Raw genomic sequence first — 22,858 nt, forward strand, 5'->3', positions numbered from 1 at the left:
ATAAATTCGGATCAAAACATATAATTCAGCGACTTTTAATGAAGTGTTGTGTATGTTTTGAAACATGAGGGGAAGGGGGTTGTATTATCATTATCTTTGAAGAGAGGACAAAGTAATTTACTACAATGAGGACATTATCGTCTATAAATAAAAGGAACATCCGTGAAAAGTATTTGTCTTAACCAAGAAACATCATTCACTTTTTTCTTTCAACGGAACTCACCTAAGGCACGTTTTTATCATACATACTCCAACCCCTTTACTAAAGCTCTTGAATCCTTCCACCAAATGCACTGATACTTTCTATTTGCTTCAAAGAGACCGCAAGATCAACTTTCATAATAAAAATGATAAGTTTTTCATTTAATGCATCCACTTAGTGAGGGTCTTTAAGAATATTTAAAACCATCGTAGTAAAAGAGTTACTTGGAGCCTTGAAGGCTCTCATACTTTTAATAGTTTGAAAATCCTCTTCATTTCACCTCCTGGATCTGGATCAACAAATCATCCTCTTTCGGAGTTAGACATGGACATTTTTTTTTGTGGTGGCCGGGATTTGAACCCAGGACCTTGCATATTTTATGCATTGTCCATACTAACTGAGTTAAGCTCACGAGAACTTCTACGAGAAAGACATAAGTGGCTTCTTTAAGCATATTCATTAAATAATATTTTCAAAATAGTTGATGGCTAACTCCTCAAGCAAGACAGGATCACTGTTCCACTTCTCAATATCACTCTTCAACATATCATAAATATTTGTTTTCCTTCTTATGTTCCTGACTCCATGAAAATAACGTATATTTTGATTTCCTTGAGTAGCCCACTTAATATGAGCTTTTGGAACCAGAACAAACTCTCATTGATGAAGAATTTGCTTGTATTCATGTAAAAGGATATCATACTTTTGAAAACTATTATTGCGAAAAGACAATTTCCGACTAACCTAATCCAACCTTAGGATAATAAAACCCTTCCTTCTAAAAATATTTATGAAAACATTTTTGCTCAAATCAGAAAACACATTCTTAAAACCGAGTAGTCGATCACTCCAATCTATTAACGGCTATCAAGATTTTCTATTCGATATTTTTTTCAAGCGATCTTTTATTCATATTATCACAAAATCACTGCGTTCAAAGAATTAATAAGCTTTGATCAAGATCCATTTTTCTCAGTCAATCAAATGAAACTAGATAGTCGATTACTTCAATCTATTAACGGTTTCAAGATTTTTTGTTCGATATTTGTTTAAGCGATCTTCTATTCATATCATCACAAAATCATTGTGTTCAAAAAATTAATAAACTTCAATCAGATCTATCTTTCTCAATCAATCAAAAGTATTGAAAAATAATTATTGATCAAACTTTATTGTATGATTAAAATTAGGATAGAATTTTTTTTTTCTAGACAACCAAAAATAAAAAATCTCAATTAATACTACTTTCGTTGCAAATTTATATTTTCTTCATCCCCACCTTCTTCACAAATTACGACCCAAGCACTATATTTCTCTCTGTATCGTTCTGTTCCATCGTTCTCGCCAACAACCCCTTTCAACGTTTTACTGCATAAGTCTTCACCGTTCTTTTTCTTCCCTTCTGCTAATTAGTTAATTAATTCATAGCATTTGTTTCTTTTATATTTTCCCGTGTTTTCCTTCTTCTTCTTCTTATCCCGAATTTGATTTTTCTGTTTCTCTTTTGAATCGTTCTTAAAGTTTTTTTCGTACTTCAAAGGTTCGTGTACTATTACCATTCGTTTTTTTCGACGAATTATTAGGGTTTTTGTGAGATTTGTGTTGGTAATAATTCAAATTGTGTTCTACTGTTATCATCTGCATCGAAGAACCCTAATCCACAACGAACCCTAATTCCTTCTTCAATCGACAATTCCTGTGATTCTTAAATCTGCAAACAACGGTTTCTGTGATTCCTTCAACGATTTCTGCTACGGATTCATTTTTCGAAGGTAACTTTGGTTTTCTCTAATTTTGCACCGACTAAACCAAACTCTTGTTTGTAGCATAATGCTCAAGTTTATGTAGTTTTTCTCTGATTGAATTATGGCAATGATATGATGTTGGAAAATATAGATGTGAAATTTGTATGTTTCAATTTGTATCATGAAGCTTTTACTCTTGTGAATTGACAAAATTGTGGTCAACATGTGAAATCTATGATAAGCATAAGTTGGTTTTATACAAGTGTTAAACTATTTAACTTTCAATAGTTATGTTGAAGTGCAAATTGAAATACACTGGAAAGAGCTTATGGACATGGCATAAGGGGTTAACTAGGATTTAATCAATATACACTGATGGTGCAAAACTCTTTATACATGCATCCGAAAAAATAAAATCAATCCTTGATGGCACCTTTTTAGTTTAGTTCCTAAAATATCCCCAAAAATATCTACTTGGTATTTGATTGCACGCATGTGAAAAAAAGTCACACCGTCATTGCATAGAAATTAATCTCATGTATTTCAATTAAATTGCATAATGCAGCCACAATTGCAGTTTAAAGCTATTGTTTCAATAGTGGGAACTTTGATTAGTCTTTATTTATGCTTTGCTTATTGATTATGCTTTAAATGCATAACCGACATTGCATTTTTGTCTTTTTTACAGAATCGGCTTGTTGATGCTAGCCGACATTGGACATCTTTATTGCAACCATGACATCTGGTTCTGAAGCCGTTTCATGGAACGTTCAGAGCTCCACAGCGAATGGAATTTATTCTAATCCGACCTACCAGTATGACCAGCATCCGCAGCTGCAGCCGCCCGGAGGAAGCGTTCAAGATGGTCAAAGTGTATCATCAGTTGCTGGTAATTCATCAAATTTGGGAACAGCTAATGCACCACAAGATTATAATGCATACACATCATATGCAAATTCTTCTAATCCATATGGTTATGGCAGCACGGGATACTCAGACTACTATAACAGCTATCAGCAGCAGCAACCTAATCATGCTTATTCTCAGCCTGTAGGAGCATATCAAAATACAGGTGCTCCTTATCAGCCTATTTCCTCCTTTCAGAATACTGGGTCTAATGCTGGATCCGCAAGTTATTCAAGCACTTATTACAATCCTGCTGATTATCAGACTACCGGAGGTTACCAAAACAGCAACGGATACGCAAATCAAGCGCCGGCGTGGAACAATGACAGTTATTCAAGCTATGCCTCTCATCCATATACAAGTTACGCCACAGATTCCAGTAGCTCTTATAGTACTGGTGCTGCAGCTACTTCCGTGCAGTATCAGCCACAATACAATCAATGGGCGGAGTATTACAGCCAAACAGAAGTCAGTTGTGCCCCAGGGACAGAAAACTTGTCTGTCCCAAGTTCATCTACTTTGGGTTGTCCTGTTCCTGCTCCTGCAGCTGCTAGTGGTTATGCACCTCCAAATTACCAGCCTCCACAATCATATCCACAATATTGGGCACAAGAGTCCAGCACTCCTGCTGTGCCGCCTTTACAGGTTTGAATATCACTGACAAAGTTTGGACAAATCAACAGTTGAATAGTTTGGCTTGAAAGAACAAATTAATTGCCATTTATTGATGCCAAATTGCTTTGGTTATGATTTTAGCCCTTGTATTGCAAAATTAATCATTTAAGTTAGATCTTTTGTATTTTAGTTCTTTTCATCTTTTAGTATATTGGATATCTAATCTTTGATGCTTCAATGGCACAAGATTGTTGCATTTGGTTAGTCAGTTTTTTTTTTTGTAGTTTTGCTGGCTTAATTAACTTATTAACTTCATGTTTGTTTCTTTTGGTGGTCAGCCTGCTGCAGTAAATAGTGGTGGTCATGATGATTACTGGAAACATGGCGCCCAAACTAGTTCTCAAATTCATCAAACTAGTTCTCAAATTCACCAAACTAGTTCTCAAATTCACCAAACTAATCCTATTCAACCAAACTATCAAAGTCATTTGGATTTAAATTCTTCTTATGATAAATTTCAGGATCAACAACAGAAGACAGTATCTTCTCAAGGAACCAATTTGTACTTCCCTCTTCCTCCTCCTCCCCCTCCCCCTCAACAGGTGAATCTGGCGCCCTTACAAAGTGCTTCATCTTTGGATACAAAACGAGTAAACAAGCTTCAGATTCCAACAAATCCTCGAATTGCTTCAAATTTGACATATGAACAACCTAAGCCCGAAAAAGATAGCTCCACATCCAGTGCAGCACTGAAGCCTGCTTATATTGCTGTTTCATTGACAAAACCAACTGAGAAACTATCATCTAATGATGCTGCTAATTCAATACTTAAGGTAAGACTTCAACAATAATTTTTCACTGATTTTATTTCATCATATTGCAAGCATATTAATTTGTCATCACACTGCCAATTCATTTATTTTTTACTTAACTTTTCATGTATAATATGTATAAATATTGGAATATTAAAATTCATAAAATATGACACCACGTAATAAGTTGATAGAAATTAAGGAATTTGAGAAGTGAAAATAACAACTTATTGTTTTCACTATCTCTGATACAAATTTTCGTAACGGAAATGAAGGCAAAATATGGTGACATTTTTGTTATTTTTAGTGAAAATAGGAATCAAACCGGAAAACTTTTTCTTGAATTGAGCAATTTAGTGTTTGAATTTACCGAAGTGTGGGGAGATCTTTTCAAAAAGGAAAAAAAGAGATAATTAAGAACAAATAGAAACACCAACAAAGCTAAACTATGCATTCTGTGTGGTAAAAACCCTTAAAAAGACTAATAGCTATGCCAATATGCCTGCTAAATATTGGCTTGTTTATAAAACTTTTTTTTTTTTTTTTGACGGAGACTAGTTCATAAAACTTAGCTATGGCTAAAATAATATAGGACCTTATTTTGGAACATTTGTATGTAGAGGTCTGGCCTTAGTGAAATGGAACATGTTGGTGCTAAGAACCTACTTTTGAATTAACAGAAGTTGTTTTTTTGGAATTTATATGTTCAAATGCTTCATATAACACATTGATATTGAAACTAAATTGTGACGGTTTTATGCATGGTTATCAGCATCTTAGTCAATGGCGTATATCTATTTGAAGCAAAATTGAACCCAATCAATATGAACCGTTATGCCTATTTTGGGCATGAAACCTTATTCATTTTGATGTATTCCTGCTCACTGATAAATCCTGATTCATTCCGATGAATCACAGCTCGAACATTTTGTAGCCAGCCACTTTTTGCAGCCAATTACTTTCCTTTTGTTCTTTGATTTACAACTCGAATCTTGATTTATTTTATGGCTCATACATGATAAGCTTATAGTTTTTCGTATGTCACTCATTTTTAGTTGACATGTGATTCAAAAAATCATTACAGTTTGAATCTTGATTTGATAACAATAGTTTTATGTATTTACTTCTAATAATAATCATTGAACTATTCATTTCTTACAGCCCGGTAGTTTATGTATCTTACAATTTATAACAAGTTGACATTTGTGATTCCAAAAATTGATTACGGTTTAAATCTTGATTTGATAACAATAGTTTTATGTATTAACTTCTAATAATAAATAATCATTGAACTATTCTTGCTTACAGCCCGGTATGTTTCCCAAGTCTTTGCGTGGCTATGTTGAAAGAGCTTTGGCTCGTTGTAAAGATGATAAGCAAATGGCAGCATGCCAGGCTGTCATGAAAGAGGTGAGTTTCACTTTAAGTTTGTAAGAAGTGAATAAAAAGCTAAGTTATTATTGCTTGTAGCTAGTTACCGGTTCTTACTTAGAATTCCTTTCTTCATGATTTTGCTAGATTTTGTTTGTCCTTTCTATGTTTTGAAAAATGACCAATGATACTTTTGAATTCTTCTTCTTGATGATCTTGAAAACTAATTTCTGCAAGAGCTTAAATTGATTTCTATATTTTTATAACCTTGGGATCAAATAGAGCATGACATGTATTTTATGTTTTGTTGTTTTTCCTCCCTTGTGAAACTCTAAACTCTCAAAAATTACAGAGCATGATTTAGTGGCCTTGGCCTTTGTTATTCTGCGCAGAAGTTTAGACCGTTGTAATTGTATAAGTTGCATATACTTCATCTAAGTGACTTTGAAAGCATCATCAAGAAAAAGGGAGCAAACTTTTACTTATAATAACATATAGCGCTGCAAGTGATAGCTGACATATAAGTACATAGAAATAGGCACACACACACACACAAATTGTTCGTAATTAACAAATAGAAGATTTTAAAGAAAGACATATGGCAGTCATAAAATATAAAAGTCCTATATTTTTTTACTGTATCTTAAACTAAATTATTTTTCTCTTCAAAGTACTTTGTCGAAGTGCACAGAAAGGACATGAAGAGAAATGTTTATGAAGCTGTAATCCTCATCTGTCTTATTTTCCTCTCCCTTTATGTGTGTGATCCTTAATGAATATATAGCTATCAATGAAAACAATAATATATTGGGTGTAAGTTGCAATAGAAATTGGAATATTGAAACAAATCCAAGATTTGGTAAAGGAGTCTTCGTTGCCGCTTCCATTCTGCCTTTATGAAACTGGTACTCATACAACTATACTTGGTTGGTATCATACTTCTGTTTTACATGCAAATTGCTGATAAATCAGATTGCTCACCAGAGCCCAGTTTGAATTGTTCTCGTTGCTCCATTAATCATCTGCATTAGTGTTTTGACAGTGTGTGCTCGAACACTACTGAAATTCATTCTAGGTTCCAACCAGCAAACATACACATAATTATTTTGTGATATACTTCCTGAAAACTATAATTTGACATTGGAATATATTTTTATTTGCTCTCTGGTCATCAGCCAGGCAGGATAAGTTCTACCTAATTTAGTATATTAGTTTACAGGCATTTATTCTTTTGCACTGTCCGGTTGTGCTTCCTATTTTTCTTCATTGACGTTGACAATATTAGTTGCTTTCCAGGTTATTTGCATAATCTTATCATGCTCCTAACTTCTTTTTCAGATGATCACCAAGGCTACAGCTGATTGTACCCTATGCACACGTAATTGGGATATGGAACCACTCTTCCCAATGCCGGAGGCAGATGCAGAAAATAAAGAGTAAGTTGTTTCTTGTTTACCTTATCCGAGTTGACATGTCACTCTCTTTGTTAGTTTGTGAACTTCAGGGGCTTCTGATTTTCGCTGATCTTCAAGATTTGATCAATGTAGTGTTGTTCTTTTACCGGAGTATATAGAAGTACACGTGTAAGAAGCTATAGGATTTTAGATGTTATCCAATATGAAATAGTTTTGATTCATTTCAGACGGTCTGGAGGGGCTCACCTTTGTTTCTATAACTTCCTTCCATTGATTTCTCCTTTTACAACTAAGCTACTGCTTAAATTCCCTTTGCTGTTTTTTGAAATGAACTTTTTTTTATAGCTGTGTTCCCTCCTACCATTTAAGCTAAATCCCTGCTCCTCTAATCACCCAACTATTTTATGTCTACCTGGACCTACCTAACTAATACTGTAACTACACTAATGCTTCATTTTAGATTTTATCTATCCTTGAATTTTTATTGTAGTTTTTGACCTGTATCACTCATTTCATTTCTGCTTCATACTAATCTTATACCATGGATGTTATCTTGCTAATTAATGAATATTATTTTTAAGCGATTCAATCATTATAACATTCGTATTTTGTAATCATTTCATGCAGTAATTCACTGTCTTCAACCCATGATTCTTTATTGCCGAAGTCTAGAAAAAGTCCTAGACGATCTAAAAGTAGGTGGGAGCCATTACCAGAGGAGAAGCTGGTTGACCATCATCCTGTGTCAACAAGTAGTGATACTGTAAAATACAGTAGTTGGGTGCCGCCGGTTAACCATCATCCTGTGTCAACAAGTAATGATACTGTAAAATACAGTAGTTGGGTGCCTAATGAAAAGGATAGAAAGGTATTATAGATATATTTAATTTATGGATTTTAATTTCCAGCTAGAGTTATCCTTTTCACCTTCTATTGAATCTTGGGTGGAGTACAACAGCCGTTAACAAGTTCACTTTTTATTTTCCCCCTCAATATTTGGATTGTTGGTTTTATTTCATCTCATGCTGTTTTCTTTTTATGGGCTATATTTGGGTGCATGTTATAATCAAGGATATTTACTATTCCTCTCAAAAGAATATTTACTATTGTGAACTGGATACTAGGTGCATCATGTTCCCATTTTGGTAAAATGATATGCAGTGTCATTTGAATATGTAAATATCTTTTATATTTAGTATGTATATTTAGTATGTATCTTTTATATACTAAATATAAAAGATATTTACATATTCTTATAGAGACTGGAGTATGATCCTACTGCTAACGATCTTTGCTTTATCTAGAACTCAAAATACTGCCATTTTTGTGTAATTTTGACAAATAGGAGGCTCATGTGCTATGCCTTCTTGAACCCATCTTGTATATTTAGCAGTTTTGTGGTGGCTTTTATGTGCCCGCTAATACCAGCCTTTTTTTTATGCTTTCTTTTTGAGGTTTATAATGTATAAACTATTTTCTTTGGTTTCGAGCTTTTCATTTTTCTTTCTTTTATATTTAATCTAACATGCTTCCCCCCACCCCTAAATAAATGCTTATTATGTTTTTAATATTCTTTATAAGACATGACACTATTGACAAATAGCATAATAATTGTTCTATGTTGGGTCCTGGGTTTGGCTGTCTTCCTTTCAAGAAGATCCTCACATGGATTTATTTTGCGTGTCTGTCCTCCATGTTCTGTTTAGGTGGGCTTTTCCATCTGTCAAGTACCCCGGATCTCGATTATGAGCAAAAGCACATAAGCTCACTTAGTAGGAAATATAGCCATGTACCATTAATCTTGATCTTGCACAAAAAACATGTGCATTCTCAAAAATGTCATTCATAGAAACATGTTCCATGAGAATAAGAGTCATTGAAAAATAAAACTTATAATTAATTTAGGGGTTTCTTATTAAAAATGTCATTAATAGAAACTTGTTCTATAAGAATAAGAGTAATTGAAAAATAACACTTATGTTAATTTAGGGGTTTCTTAAGGACGACATCATTAAATATAGTGGAAGTAGTTAAATTTGCATATATTTGAGACCCTTTTTTTAATGGCAAATGTAATATATATTTGAGACCCTGAATATGGATACTTTTTTTTTTGCTTATCCTCGACCTCAGAGGGGGTATAAGTATTAATCCTTTTTATGTGATTGAGGTTCTTTTCAAGTACAATCATGTTGACAATGATAAGTATTTCTCACCGAGTTACATAGATGATTTGTTTAATTCACCTAAATGAATGGCATGCAGGTGGTAGTGGAAAACAAAGAGAGCAAGGAAGACAGTTGGAGGAATACAAAATTTTCTCCATTATTTCAGAGAATATCGAGTAAAGCTCCCCAAAGGCCATTTAAGAAGCAGCGTCTTGCTGATGTTTCTACTGCTCATGAAAATGGTGATGCATCTAGTGATAGTGATAAGGAACAAAGTTTGACAGCATATTATTCTGCTGCAATGGCTTTTAATGATACACCTGAGGAAAAGAAAAGACGTGAAAGTCGTTCTAAGCGATTTGATTTAGGACAAGCACAACGAACAGAAAATAATCACTCAAGGAAAAAAAATGCTAGAGCTGGAAACTTGTACAACAGAAGGGCTAGTGCTCTGGTGCTTAGCAAAAGCTTTGATAATGGTGTCAGCAAAGCTGTTGAGGATATTGACTGGGATGCTCTTACTGTAAAGGGTACCTGCCAGGAAATTGAAAAGCGATACCTGCGCCTAACATCGGCACCAGATCCTGCCACCGTAATATCTCCTTTTAAGAGTTTAAATGGCGTGCTGCTATTTTTATCTTTCTTCTTTCTCTCTCCTTTACTACTAATCTCAATTAAATGTTGTGAACTTACAGGTAAGACCTGAAGAGGTTCTTGAAAAAGCACTATTAATGGTTCAAAATTCCCAAAGGAATTACCTTTATAAATGTGACCAGTTAAAGTCTATTCGCCAAGACCTAACGGTGCAACGGATACACAACCAATTAACAGTCAAGGTACTACTTTGTGTTGATGTGTTTTAGTCACATTCTTTCAGCAATTCTTATTCATAATATTTCTCAGTAATGGTTTCTGTACACCTTTAAATTTCCCCATCCATATGGAAGAGCTATTAAAGTGAAATTAATCCACCCCTTTCTTTTACTTCATTTATTTGAATATATCTCAAATGGAAATTGGTTTTTGACGGAACATAATGCATCTTTTAATTACATGAATCGGTCTTGCCTACATGGGAAGGCTTTGGTGGTGGTTGTTGTATATTATGTGCACGCTGTATTCTCCACCTTTCCTTAACTTGCTAACTCTTGATATGATGTTCCAGGTATATGAAACTCACGCCCGGTTGGCACTGGAAGTTGGGGACCTGCCTGAATATAATCAGGTTAGTTTTGATTACATTTTACTGGTCCTGTAGCTATCATTTTTCCTTCTGAGATCAGGGATTTATATATTTCAAAGTCATGCATGCTTTTCAAACTATCATGGAGTTTTTCTATATCTTGAAGTCTATTGAACAATGGGGCTTCACAGGTGATTTGCATCAAGAGAAATGTTGTCAAACTCGAGATTCTACCTAGAACCGGGTGGTGTCAAGTTTGTAATTTGAGGTTCACAACACGGATCATAAGATCCTACTAAGCCTACTTGAAATACAAAATTGCACTTAGATACATACATATATGCATAAAAAAGATAAATAACTAAATAACTAAACTTAAATTAAAAAAATAAGTGTGTAAATATTGATAAGTTAATTAAGTTAGAGTGTGAAAAATTCAAAATGAAATATAGTAAACAATTAATTAGAGTGATGCAGAGAACAAAACAGTATGGCTCGTCAGGCCTATTTCCCTCCTCTCAAGCAAATTAGATAATAAATTGAATATAAAAAAGGGAGAGGATATATGCAGGCAGAGAAAAAAGCCAGGTAGAAAATAGTGTGAAAGAGTTATCAAAACAGAGCAGAGACACACACCACAAACATCTTGTCACAGAAGGTGATGTAGAGCAGAGTCAGTGTCAGTCCTGGTCTTGGATTGCTGTTGTGTTTACGAACCGGTCGCAAAACAAACCCTAGTTAATTAGGGAAAGGTGGATTTTGTTTTTATAAAGTGAGCCAACCCTTTATCCGACCCTAAAACTTAAAACCTAGTTGTGCAAGGATGGGAAGAATTGTTCGGTCCCACCTTCAACCTTGCAATCCCACATATCTTTTGACATTCTGTTCGTAGGTGTAGCTCAGCATGGAAACATGGTTGAGGATCATAAAATTGAACATGATTCTACGAGCACCCCTTTTTTTCCCGACAACATGATCAAGAGCCAATTTTACAATGGATTTTCAGTATGGATGCGTGTTTAAACATGCATAACTTATTAAGTTATCTGTGCTGGTGTGACTTATGTAACAATGCAAAGCAGAGTATTAAATTATACATTTCAAATCATTAACAATATGTTTTGGAAATGGGATCGGTCTGTTATACATGTTGAGGATGTTTTTTAACTTATTATTGACGTTTTGATATTGACTGAAGTTATGTGATTTCAGTGCCAATCTCAGTTAAAGGCTCTTTATGCTGAAGGGATCAAAGGCTCGTATATGGAATTTGCTGCTTACAACTTGCTTTGTGTTATAATGCATTCAAATAACTACAGAGAACTCCTATCATCAATGGCAAGGTGAACCCCGTGTTTAAATGCTTACGTATTTCTTGTCTTCAAAATTCTTTGTAGAACTCTTATTATGTATCTCCGTATTTTGTGCTATTATTAATACTGTGATGTTTGCTGGGTTTTTGAGATTTTCTTGTTGGTCCTTGGGGAGTTAGGTCCCATAAACATTCGCTAATAATTTTTGATATATTAATCTCTTGATTCTTATATTTATCGAGCAAATAAAGGTCTCCCATGTGCTCACATTTGCTGTTGCTTCCACTTTGTTGCCTCTTATACCTTTAAATCTTATTTGACAATATTTACAATTTTGAATAAAGTGGTGTTTGACAATTGACATTATCAGCCTAGGTGAAGCGTTAATGGCCCCTTCTGGTGGATAGCTGATTTATTGAAAATTCTTTGGTCACACTTCAAGATAAAATATTGTTCCGTCACAGTTAGTTCACCTTGAAATTATTATCATTAGTAGTAGAAAACTGGTGGTTTGAAAATTTATTGCAATTTTGTCTGGGCAAGGCTAGTTTGGTAGCCATGGAAAGGCCCTTAAGGCTCAAATTTATGGCTGTTTGGGTAGAACTTAGTGATTCAGTGTTGACAGCTGACAAACAAGATAGAGAATTAGATGGACATAACCAAGTCTTTTAATGGCTACTGCACATTGTATTTTGCCTAAGTTAATGTATTAATCGTCTCCCTCGTTACTTTTGTACTATCAGTTATTATGTTGGAACACCTCCAATTTTTATGTCTAATGTTGTCTATGATAGGTTATCTGACGAAGCAAAGAAGGATGAAGCTGTAAAACATGCTCTGGCAGTTCGCGCAGCTGTAACTTCAGGAAACTATGTTGCGTTCTTTAGATTGTACAAAGCAGCTCCGAACTTAAACACCTGCCTTATGGGTTAGTATGACAAATTATTTCACATGTAGCTATATATCTTGAGGGGGAAAACATAATTAATGTCTCTAATTTTTACAGATCTATATGTCGAAAAGATGCGTTATAAAGCTGTGACCTGCATGTGCCGATCATATCGGCCAACCGTACCCGTTTCCTACGTATCTCAGGTTCTAGGATTCTCATCTGTCGTTGTCACAAATGAAGCAAATGATGAGAAAGAGGCCGCTGCTTTGGAAGAGTGTTTAGAATGGTTGAAAGCTCATGGTGCCAGCATAATTGCTGACAACAATGGAGACATGATGGTTGATACAAAAGTACGTTTGATTCTACACTTTAGATTTGCAGACCAGTAGGTTTCATTGAATGCTGAATATTTGGTCCTATCCTGTAATCTCAGCTGGATTTGATTGAATCATCACTCATCTCATACCATTTTGAGAGTTGGCTTTGACTTGCTCTATGATCATGCTAACCCATATTAATTTAGAAATTACCTGTCACTCATCAACCCATATTTTGATAGATATAACTAATAGGTTGCATGCAATGTGATTACTAGATGATTTTTTTAACAAATGTTCATTTTTGCAGGTTTCATCCTCTAGTTTATTTGTGCCAGAGCCAGAAGATGCTGTGGCCCACGGAGATGCCAACCTTGCTGTTAATGATTTTTTAGCAAAGGCACCTTTATAGCGAAAAATGCTGCAACCCTTAATGTATCTGTAGGTTTGTTATATTTGTAGTCAGAATAGAAAAAGGTTGTCTGATCGTATCCCAGAACCTGGGACTAGTTTCGTGGAATTATAATTATACTATGTGAAAGGAAAATAGAAAATGGAGCCGTGTATGACCTTTGATAATCATTTGTTTTTTGGGGTGCTTACCATTCTTTCTTGGTAAAGGACAGAACGATGTAATTTAATTCAGAATATAGATAATAAAAGCACATTATAATTTCCATTTCTTACCATACATCTTGGCTTAATTCAGATAGGTGTTACAAACGAGTTCAGGTATGCTCCATTTACATGTTGCTCCATTTAAGTCTTGGATGAAAGATAGGTGGCAAAAAAAAGATTCAATGGTTGAGATTTAAAAATAATTAAAACATTTATTTTTAATAGAAAAAACCAATTAAAAGTCATATACGCGTTCTCTCTTCTCCGTTGTCACAAACTCTACTCTCCCTATCACCACCGAATCCATCGATTGCGCTGCCGTTCATCTTAATTGCCGTCGTTCACTCAAGACTCAATAACAGGGTTTTGAATCAGTCAATTGGAAACAAACAAATTTCCAGAAAAAATTCCGGAATCAATTGTATTACCTGATTGTATTCAAGATGTTCTTATTAATGAAATGAGATAGTTATCTTTCTGTAAAAAAAAAACAAGAAGGAATCAATTGAAAACACAACGAGATAAACTTCAATGGTGGTATGTGACGGCGACAGTGAGATCGTTGAGGAGAGGAGATGGGGGTGATGAGAGGAAGAGAGGTGTCACTGTGATTGATCAGAAGGGTAGCGATGGGCGGTGCTACGATAGAGAAAGGAAGTGGGGATATATTTATTTTTCAATCTCAACCATTAAATCTTTTTTTGTCACATATCTTTCATGCAAGACCTAATTGAACTAAATGGAGCAACATGTAAATGGAGCATACCGGACTCGTTACGAACATACACGTATTTGAGGAAAATTGAAGTTTATAGTCGTATTAAATCAAAATAGTATGTTTCAATTAACTAATGTTAACGAATGAAGCAAAACTAACTATTGCCAGAGAAAATCTGTGTATAAATATAAAAACAGTGGCAAGCAAATAGAAGCAGTGGTTTATGTTTTTTTCTTTGTACAAAGTGAAGTTCAACCATAGTAATATTAAAACATACATAATTACAAATTTAACAAGTATCCTAGCTTTGGTAATGCTAAAACATGTTAGTTGAAGAAGAATCAGGCCAAACACTTATTTTCTTCTTCTCAAACATGACATATAGCAGAAACTGCTGCCAGAAAATATACTTGGATAAACACAGTTCCCCGTGTGTGGTAATCGATAATACGTTTAAATTCTAAAAACAAGTGATTAACGACAGATCTATATTTGTTTGGTGAAACAACTCGGTGTCTAGGTTAATGAGTTGATCTAAATATGGTTTCGGATAAAATATTATGGTGTAGTGTAATTTGATCTATGCAACAAACCTTACTTAGTGAAATAAAACTTGATTGTTGTTGTAAACAAACTCAAGTGTCTCCGTGTTGTATTAGATTCTTATGTTAAATACCGAAATAATTCATCTTTACAAGATTAGTAAGATATGTAAGGTTGTCACCACATATAAACTTGTTTAATTACTTATAATGTGAGGTGTCACATTTTATAATACATTATTTTAGACATTATCCCAGTTCAACATGACATTTATTTTTTTCAATAATCTATGACAATATATAAATGGAATACACCATTTTTCGTTATATTTTCCCTTTCATTTTTACCTATTATTTAGACTATTGTCATTTTCATAATATTATTTAAATTATCAATTAAAAAAAGCAAGTCATAACAATAGAATAATCCCACCACTCATCCCCCCCAAAAAAAAGGAATAATATTATATGCTAAAAAAAATTAGTTTAACTTTTTATATAAAAAAATATTGTATTTTAATGTAAAAAAAATATGTCTTCTAGTTTTACCATTCTTTTTCTTTTTTTACTATTTTATCATGCCACTAATCCATATGGCAAAGGAGTTGTGTTATTTGAACATCCATATATGTGACAACTTTTGTGACAACCAAAATTTTACAAAGGAAATGAGGTAGTGACACAAAAACCAAAGCAATAAAAAGATAATGTAAATATGAGAGAGAAAGTTGTCACAAAAAAAAAAAAAAAAAAAACTGTTCCATTCCGTTCAAATATCATTTCTCACAAAGTGAAGACTATTTAAGTGATTCATACATTAAGATCCATGGACAAGGACAAATAAATTGATGTACTTTATCGCACATGGAAACAGATACCGAATGTCGAGTAATTTTTCCTTACTTTCCGCGTGAGACAATATAGGTTGAGTTGAGTTAGCTGGTGAATTTTGTTGCCCCCGACGTTGCGCATGTCCTGTGTTTTTTTCTTGTATATATTTGACTTCCATGTGATGTTGTTTTCACTTCAGATTCTTCAATGACATTACATTACTTACTTGTTATATTTGACTTCTGATCATGATTGCAACACGTATTCTGTTGCGGCGTTTACTCCATTCAAGTACAAGTCCTTGTTTCTGCATAATAATATCACTATCAAAGGAACCAAAGAAGATCCAAGCTAACGTGAACAAAATCTAAATACCTCTTCATCTTATTAGAGATCAACCAAAGAAAGAACAATGAACATGCAATCCTCTTTAAAATACTTTCAAATTATATTTGAAGTAAAATGGACAATTCACTTTAAACTCATTTTTCAATAATATTTTAAGAATGAAAGTTAGGTTACTTACATCAAAGCCTATAACATCCATTAACTACTAACTACACTCCTAATAACTAACTAATTATATCTTCATTAGTATAAGAGACAGCAACCACCTAACAATTAATGAACATCAACTGCGTCAAATATTTTTGACGTAGAAGAAAAAAACTGTGCAGCATATTCTAATTTGTGATAGAACTTGTTTTTTTAGTTACATGACAAAAGAAGAAGAAAAAAGCAAAGAAAAACTATGTCCTAATAAAGGACACTCCTATAGTATCAGCTAGTAAGGGTGAGGATAAACATGATAATGGTTGATGCACCATCACAAGAGACTCTGAAAGATTAACACCTAGTTTTGCAAGTATATATGCGCAAGAGTTTTCTTCTCGAAAAATATGATGAATGAAAATATCACACACCTTAACCACATACATCCGAATGAACTCCAAGAGGTTCACATAGCGATGAAGCATCAACACTTTCTTTCACTTTAAATAAACTACATGAAGAGAGTCAAGTTTCTTATAACCAGCCTCCCTGCAAAGCTTAATCTCAATCATAAGGGCATAAATTTTTGCATGCAAGATATTGGCCAACACAACCATAGAAGGCAAGTTGAATTTTTTCCTCAAAATTCCTAACCAATCCACCGTATCTTACTTTATTTGGGTTAGTTAAAGCGCAACCATCCACATTAAGAACCATTGTATCATTATCATCACTTTGCCAACATGCTTCATGAGTGGGCCTAACTAATGCGGTTGAAATATAGTATTGTCGAATGCCCGCTCTAAAACTTGCAATTGCGCATAAACAGCTGAAACTGTAGTTGAGACAACCAGTTGGATACCATCAAACACCAACTTGTTGTGAGTGATAGGGGCGACACTCCCTATTTTACTTAATAAAATTTGTATGATATCTTTCATATTACTCGAAGGATTATTAGCGCGCAATGAAGACACATTAGGGAATCTACATCAAGACCACACTACAACAGCTCGCAGACAAAGGATGAGGCAATGAAGAATAGATTCATCTTCCTCGTTACATCATGGACATGTAGTAGAAACATTCACCCTTTGATGGTGCGAGACATATTTAGTTGGAATAGAATTATGAAACACCTGCCATATAAAAAAATTGCACACTAGCCGAAAGTGGTAATTTCCAAATCCAATTCCATTTCTCCAATGAGACAATATCATCCCTCCGAGATAAGAGCCAGTGATCGCACTTTTTGCTGTGTATTCTCCGTTTAAATTGTCTTTCCAATTTAGGTAATTATGGTTGGTTTCAACTCCTGTATTGAGGCAACAATTGTGATAGAACTTGTGTTTCTTGTTCATTGAAGCAAAAACGAACAAGGAAAAAAAATACGTTTAAGAGAATAAACTACCACTATTCATTTTTGCCTGAGGTATTTCCTACCTTGTATTGAGGTATCATCTCATCACTCTGAAAGGACAACACCTGGCATATAACACAAGGGTTTGCCCTCACAAAACTCCTCACTTATTGCAAGGTGGGAAATTGAAATTCAAGAATCTGTTGCATGCAGGCTTGAAGTGACTAAAGTAGGTGGCTGTCAGGCAAAAACCGAGGGAATATGTCAGGGAAAGCCCCTGGGATGGGAAAAAAGGTGATGAATCTCTGCATTGTTTCCTGTTGATTTGACAAGGCTCTGAAAAGCCTGTCCGGTCCGGTTGAGACAGGGGCAATACCCCTCGTTTATTGCGTGAATCCCTGGCTTTTTTCCTATCGTTCTGCTGCTATCTGGTACCTAGCTATATGCTAGGATTTGACCAAGCATGCGAGGGGCATTCCTTCGGATAGGCCGTGACTTTTTTTGCTCCCTATATAAATCCATGCACCGATCATGTAACATACTTCACAACACTTATAAAATTTTCTTCACATTCACTCAACACATTCAACATACTTCATTTATTTGGTAAAAAATATTTCATTAATTATATGTTTTATCATGATATTAATTTTTACTACTTATTAATGTTATTTATTTTGTATGTTATTTGCAGCTGTGTTACTTATCTGCCTCCTTTGATTAGCTATTGCTCCAACTCTTACTGTTTTTGGATTGCATTGCAGATCTACTATTGTAAAGCTTCAACAAGTTAGTGATTTTTTTCCTCATAACACCATAACTGATATACATGTTGATGATATGTTCTAAAATATGCTAGCTGTCCAATAAATTGATGTTTTTTTTTTTCTTTAAAAAATCTGAAGAAAACAAATTTAATTATGAATTTTTTTTTCGTTTTTTCAAATTATGCATGAATTTTGGTTTATTTTATTCGAATTTTTCAATGTTAAATGTCCATAAATTGATGCTGAATATATGCATGTTGTTATGGGATATATGCATGTTTTTTGTGATAAAATGAAATATATATGCATGCTGTTTTCTTTTTGTGATAAAATGAAATATGCATGTTTTTTTTTTGTGATAAAATTAAATATATGCATGTTGTTAAATATATTGTTATTAGGTGGATTTTTATATATTATAGAATATGGTTTATTTAGTAAAATAGTTTCTTTTATTTTTTTCTAATTTAGGGACTCTATTTTAAATTTGTGTAGTAAAACATAAATTACAACATAATCTGTTTTTAAAAATTTATTATTTATTCAATTTTAAAAAGTGATTATAAATAATAATATATATGAAAAAGGAATGTATAAAAAGGTTTATTGTTGGAAAATTGTTATTAAGTACAATTTCTATTTCATGCCTATTAATTAGACTTAGTAGTGTTTGAGTGACTAAACTTTATTTATATGCATTTAATTGTGTTTTAAAAAATATTTTTATTTTTTTAAATATATTTTATTAATTAAATTGATTTTTGAACCATTTATTTGTATTTCAAAAACAACTTTTAAAAAAAACGATTTTTTAATTAATTAATAAAAAATTTGTTTTTATAAATAAACATTTTTTTTTAAAAATAATTTGGACGTTTGCCAGGGGTTAAACCCCTCGCATATCCCTGATTTTTTGCTCATCTGACTTGCCTTTCCGTCAATCAGTCACGTCAGTCAGCGCAGTCGCAGAGTCTGCAAAGTTGCAAACGAAAGTGAGGGAATATGCCAGGGGTTCTGCCAAGGAGAAAGCCTGGCGATATACCAGGGGTTCAACCCCTCGTTTTTCTCCCAGGGGTGTAGCCCCTGACAAAATGTTTGCGATGAGTGCTTTTGCGATTGCTTCTGCCCCTGGCATTTTCCCTCACAAATGTCGCGTTTCCCAGGGATTGTATCCTTTTGACAGGGATTTTACCCCTGGCAAAAAGGTAATGTTTCTTGTAGTGTATTGAGATGATCCCACCAAAATTTCTCATATAAATTTGTTTTTAACGAACGTAGTTCTTTTTAAACTTAATTTAAATTTAAAAAGGTATATAATATGAATTTTTAAATTGAAATTTATATGAGTTTAGTTGTGAATCAAAAACAAGTGAATTAAATTAAAATAAACATTATATAATACACACAATAAAATATATACACAATGAAAAGAAAAATCGAAACACTTTTCACTACGTTAGCCCAAAACCACGACAACATTGTTACGTCTAAGGAAATATGACAACTTTGCATTCGGACACAATAAACCAAACGAGATGCGGATCCTAACATTTTTTTTTTTGTGGTGGTCGGGGTTTGAACTCCAGATCTTATATATATTATGCATTGTTCTACCAATTAAGCTAAGCTCACGATGACGCGGATCCTAACGTATGATATAACTAAACAAGATCTGAAAATGGTTGCCTATGAATCGTCCAATATTTTTTCACTTTGAGTTTTGAACTTCTCTATCTATCCGACTATGCATATGCATGCATGCCACCATTGCTTTCTTTGACTAAATATCACGCTATGTCTATAAATAAATTGAATGCTCTCTAATCTATTGATAGAAATACTTCCTACAAAACCATAGTGTGACCCGACACATGTAACCGAGCAGTGTAAACAATTTTCTTCGCAATCATCCTGCAATTATTCCCACTTTTCTACTGATACACCTATAAAGAACTCAGCACTAGATACACCATATAATTGACTGTTATTCAATACAAAAGCAGAAAAAATTCTATGCAGTAGTCTTATTTGCTGCACCAGTTTTGAAGCTACATAGCCATAATATTGTTGCGGTTATTGCTGTTTGATTTGACACAAACTAGCAGCAACATGTTTTTCTCTATTTTGCTTTGACTGTTATAAGTTCATTTTGAGGAAACTTTGTTTATTTTACTGATTTTCTAATTGTGTTGGTGCTTTGCTTTTATTTAGCTAGGATGCATGGGACTTTGGTCTGTTTTGTTACATCTTGTGCTTTAAGATTTTTTTTTTTTAGGTACAATGTGCTTTAAGATTTATTTCTTTGCTGTAAATTAGATCTCGATAAGTGCATAGAACAATTCGTCGAATTAAGTAGAATTACAATAAATGACAAAACATTTGCTCAAATGTTTTAAAACAACCGTATTCACAAGATTTATTGTGTGTGACCGCCGCTATAACTTTTGAAAATATTAAATATATGTTTAGTTCAAATTCATAACTTTTGATTAAGCCGAAAGAGACATAAACATATTATCAAACAACTATTTGACTAAAAAATGTCAAATACTATGAAGAATAACTTCTAACAAAGTGCGGAATACATTTGATATATGATATGAAAATATAACGGTCTGCGTTAGTTTGAAAAAAATAAATGATTAAGAATGCCACTTTATATTATTTTTTATTCTGTTCAATTTTTTTTATACAAATTAATTGTGAGCCTTTGAGCCTGCACGATAAATTATTCCATTGCAGATAGTAGTTACACTGAACAGAGTGACCGAAAGAGAAAAAGTATTAATTGACTATTTCTCTGACCATATTTTGGAAGGTCGAATCCATGGACCAACCTACAATGTACTCACATATGGATAAATTAGGACCACTTGCTGAATTGAATTAATCAAAGCTGCTTTGTTTCGTACTACCTTTGTAGTTATTTTAATTTATGTATAGTGAATGAAATTAACTAAAGTTCGGTGAAGTACCAAAGAATATTCACTTTCACGTTATGAAGCACTTACAATTGTACAAAGCAAGTTATTTATTAATTTTGTTACGGTTATATAACGTGTGATTGTGACTTTCCAGAAGTTATGAGTTGTCAAAATCACACCTAAATGGTCCTGCTAATTTTATTACTGAACTATAGGCTAGCTTGTTTGTCATGCATAATGCATTCCTATGTACTATTTAGAAGTTCATTTTATTCTTGATTATTCAAATATCAAATTGCATATTACTACAAAACTAAACCTTTTTTCTATCAGTAGAAGATTTCCTTTTTTAATGATGATGCATTTAGTTAGGTCCTTGTAGTAATACTTATTGGTCTATAATAATAAGCACGAGGGAAAACTTGTTTAAAATGCATAGAAGTACAATTTGATTAGTTGGTACTTAACACTCTTTACTCCTAAAATACACTGTGGAATCTAAGGTGCAGATCCACGGCCAGATATAACTTCGGAGTGTTTGTTTTGTGTGAATGTGTAGGTGTAAATTATTACTATTTGTCATGTATAATTTACACATGAGAGTAATGTGTGTTATGTCAATGCTTATTAAGAGAAATAAAAAAAACAAATGAAGAATTGAAATAAAGTAAATTTTAGCGGTGATTACACTTTATATCCTCTCTGGTGTAATTTACATATACGAGAATAAAGAGTGATTGATGTGTAGTAAGTATGAGTTAGAAGTCTTATATTGTTTAGAAAAGTAGAAGTTGAACATTTTATAAGTGAGATGACTCATAAACTCAATGTCTTAGAGATTTTGAGTTTACGTGTGGTGTTCAACTCATATGTGTGGTTGATGTAAACTCAATGTGAATGATGATCTACCTTTCCTCGTGACTCAACATTGTGATCTTTCACCATTCATCAAAAGAGAGAATACATGAGAAATTTAGATAATTGAATTTGAATGGTAGTAGATTACACTTTATTCTCCCTTGCGTAAATTACTCATGAGATAATCAATGTACACAAACTTGTTGAAATATTAAGTGTGAGGCTTCTCTTAATCACAATTGTCACCTTAGTAATTGTGGTGTCAAAGTTTGGGTTGTGCAAGGGATTAGTTTAGATTAGCATGAAACTTTTGCAAGTTTATAAGTGAAATAAGTTTTTTTGTCTTTATATAGAAAAAAATCTCTTTTAAATTTAGATTGAGGGTATTTCTTGTAGTAATAAGAGTATGCTTGTAAAGAAAAAATTAGATTGAAGAACTTCTGAAAAGTTATATTGTTACTATATTTTTCCTGTGTAAAAGCGTCAAAATATATTTCTTCTTTACGAACATGCATGCTAATTAAAAGAAATTTTTGATGGAAAATAAGTCAAGGATATAATAGTTTTGTCAAATGAAGTTCTTGACTCAACACAAATGATTGAAAATGAATGTTTGGTATTCAACTGAAGTTTGAAAAGGCATATGAATCTATTGATTGTAGCTTTATGGATCATATGACGAAAATGTTTGGATTTGAAATTAAGTGGTGATCCTTGATCAATGACTGTTTTTTCTTGGGGTCTATCGGTGTTGGATAATACAAGTTCAACAAAAGAAATTAACATCCAAAGTGAGTTAAATTAATGAA

At 33.3% G+C, this 22,858-nt stretch overlaps 1 protein-coding gene across 1 annotated transcript; it reads left to right on the top strand.

The window, feature by feature from the left end:
• Positions 1-1,460: 1,460 nt before the first annotated feature.
• Positions 1,461-13,628, top strand: LOC11419986 (SAC3 family protein A). Its single transcript, XM_003601056.4, has 13 exons — positions 1,461-1,974; positions 2,636-3,498; positions 3,807-4,301; positions 5,589-5,690; positions 6,990-7,087; positions 7,694-7,934; positions 9,332-9,826; positions 9,930-10,070; positions 10,400-10,459; positions 11,630-11,760; positions 12,525-12,658; positions 12,737-12,972; positions 13,250-13,628. Exons 2-13 carry the CDS (start codon positions 2,683-2,685, stop codon positions 13,349-13,351), a joined length of 3,051 nt encoding a protein of 1,016 aa, XP_003601104.1. The 5' UTR covers positions 1,461-1,974; positions 2,636-2,682; the 3' UTR covers positions 13,352-13,628.
• The last annotated feature ends 9,230 nt before the right edge of the window (positions 13,629-22,858 follow it).

This window comes from Medicago truncatula, chromosome 3 (assembly GCF_003473485.1).
Source record: "Medicago truncatula cultivar Jemalong A17 chromosome 3, MtrunA17r5.0-ANR, whole genome shotgun sequence".
NCBI lineage: Eukaryota > Viridiplantae > Streptophyta > Magnoliopsida > Fabales > Fabaceae > Medicago > Medicago truncatula.

Bases quoted from the DNA above. Each gene is read 5' to 3' on its own strand.
- LOC11419986 (XM_003601056.4), top strand. From the start codon at position 2,683: ATGACATCTGGTTCTGAAGCCGTTTCATGGAACGTTCAGAGCTCCACA. The intron at 4,302-5,588 runs GTAAGACTTCAA...TCTTGCTTACAG, and splicing joins CTGCTAATTCAATACTTAAG to CCCGGTATGTTTCCCAAGTC. The intron at 7,935-9,331 runs GTATTATAGATA...AATGGCATGCAG, and splicing joins CTAATGAAAAGGATAGAAAG to GTGGTAGTGGAAAACAAAGA.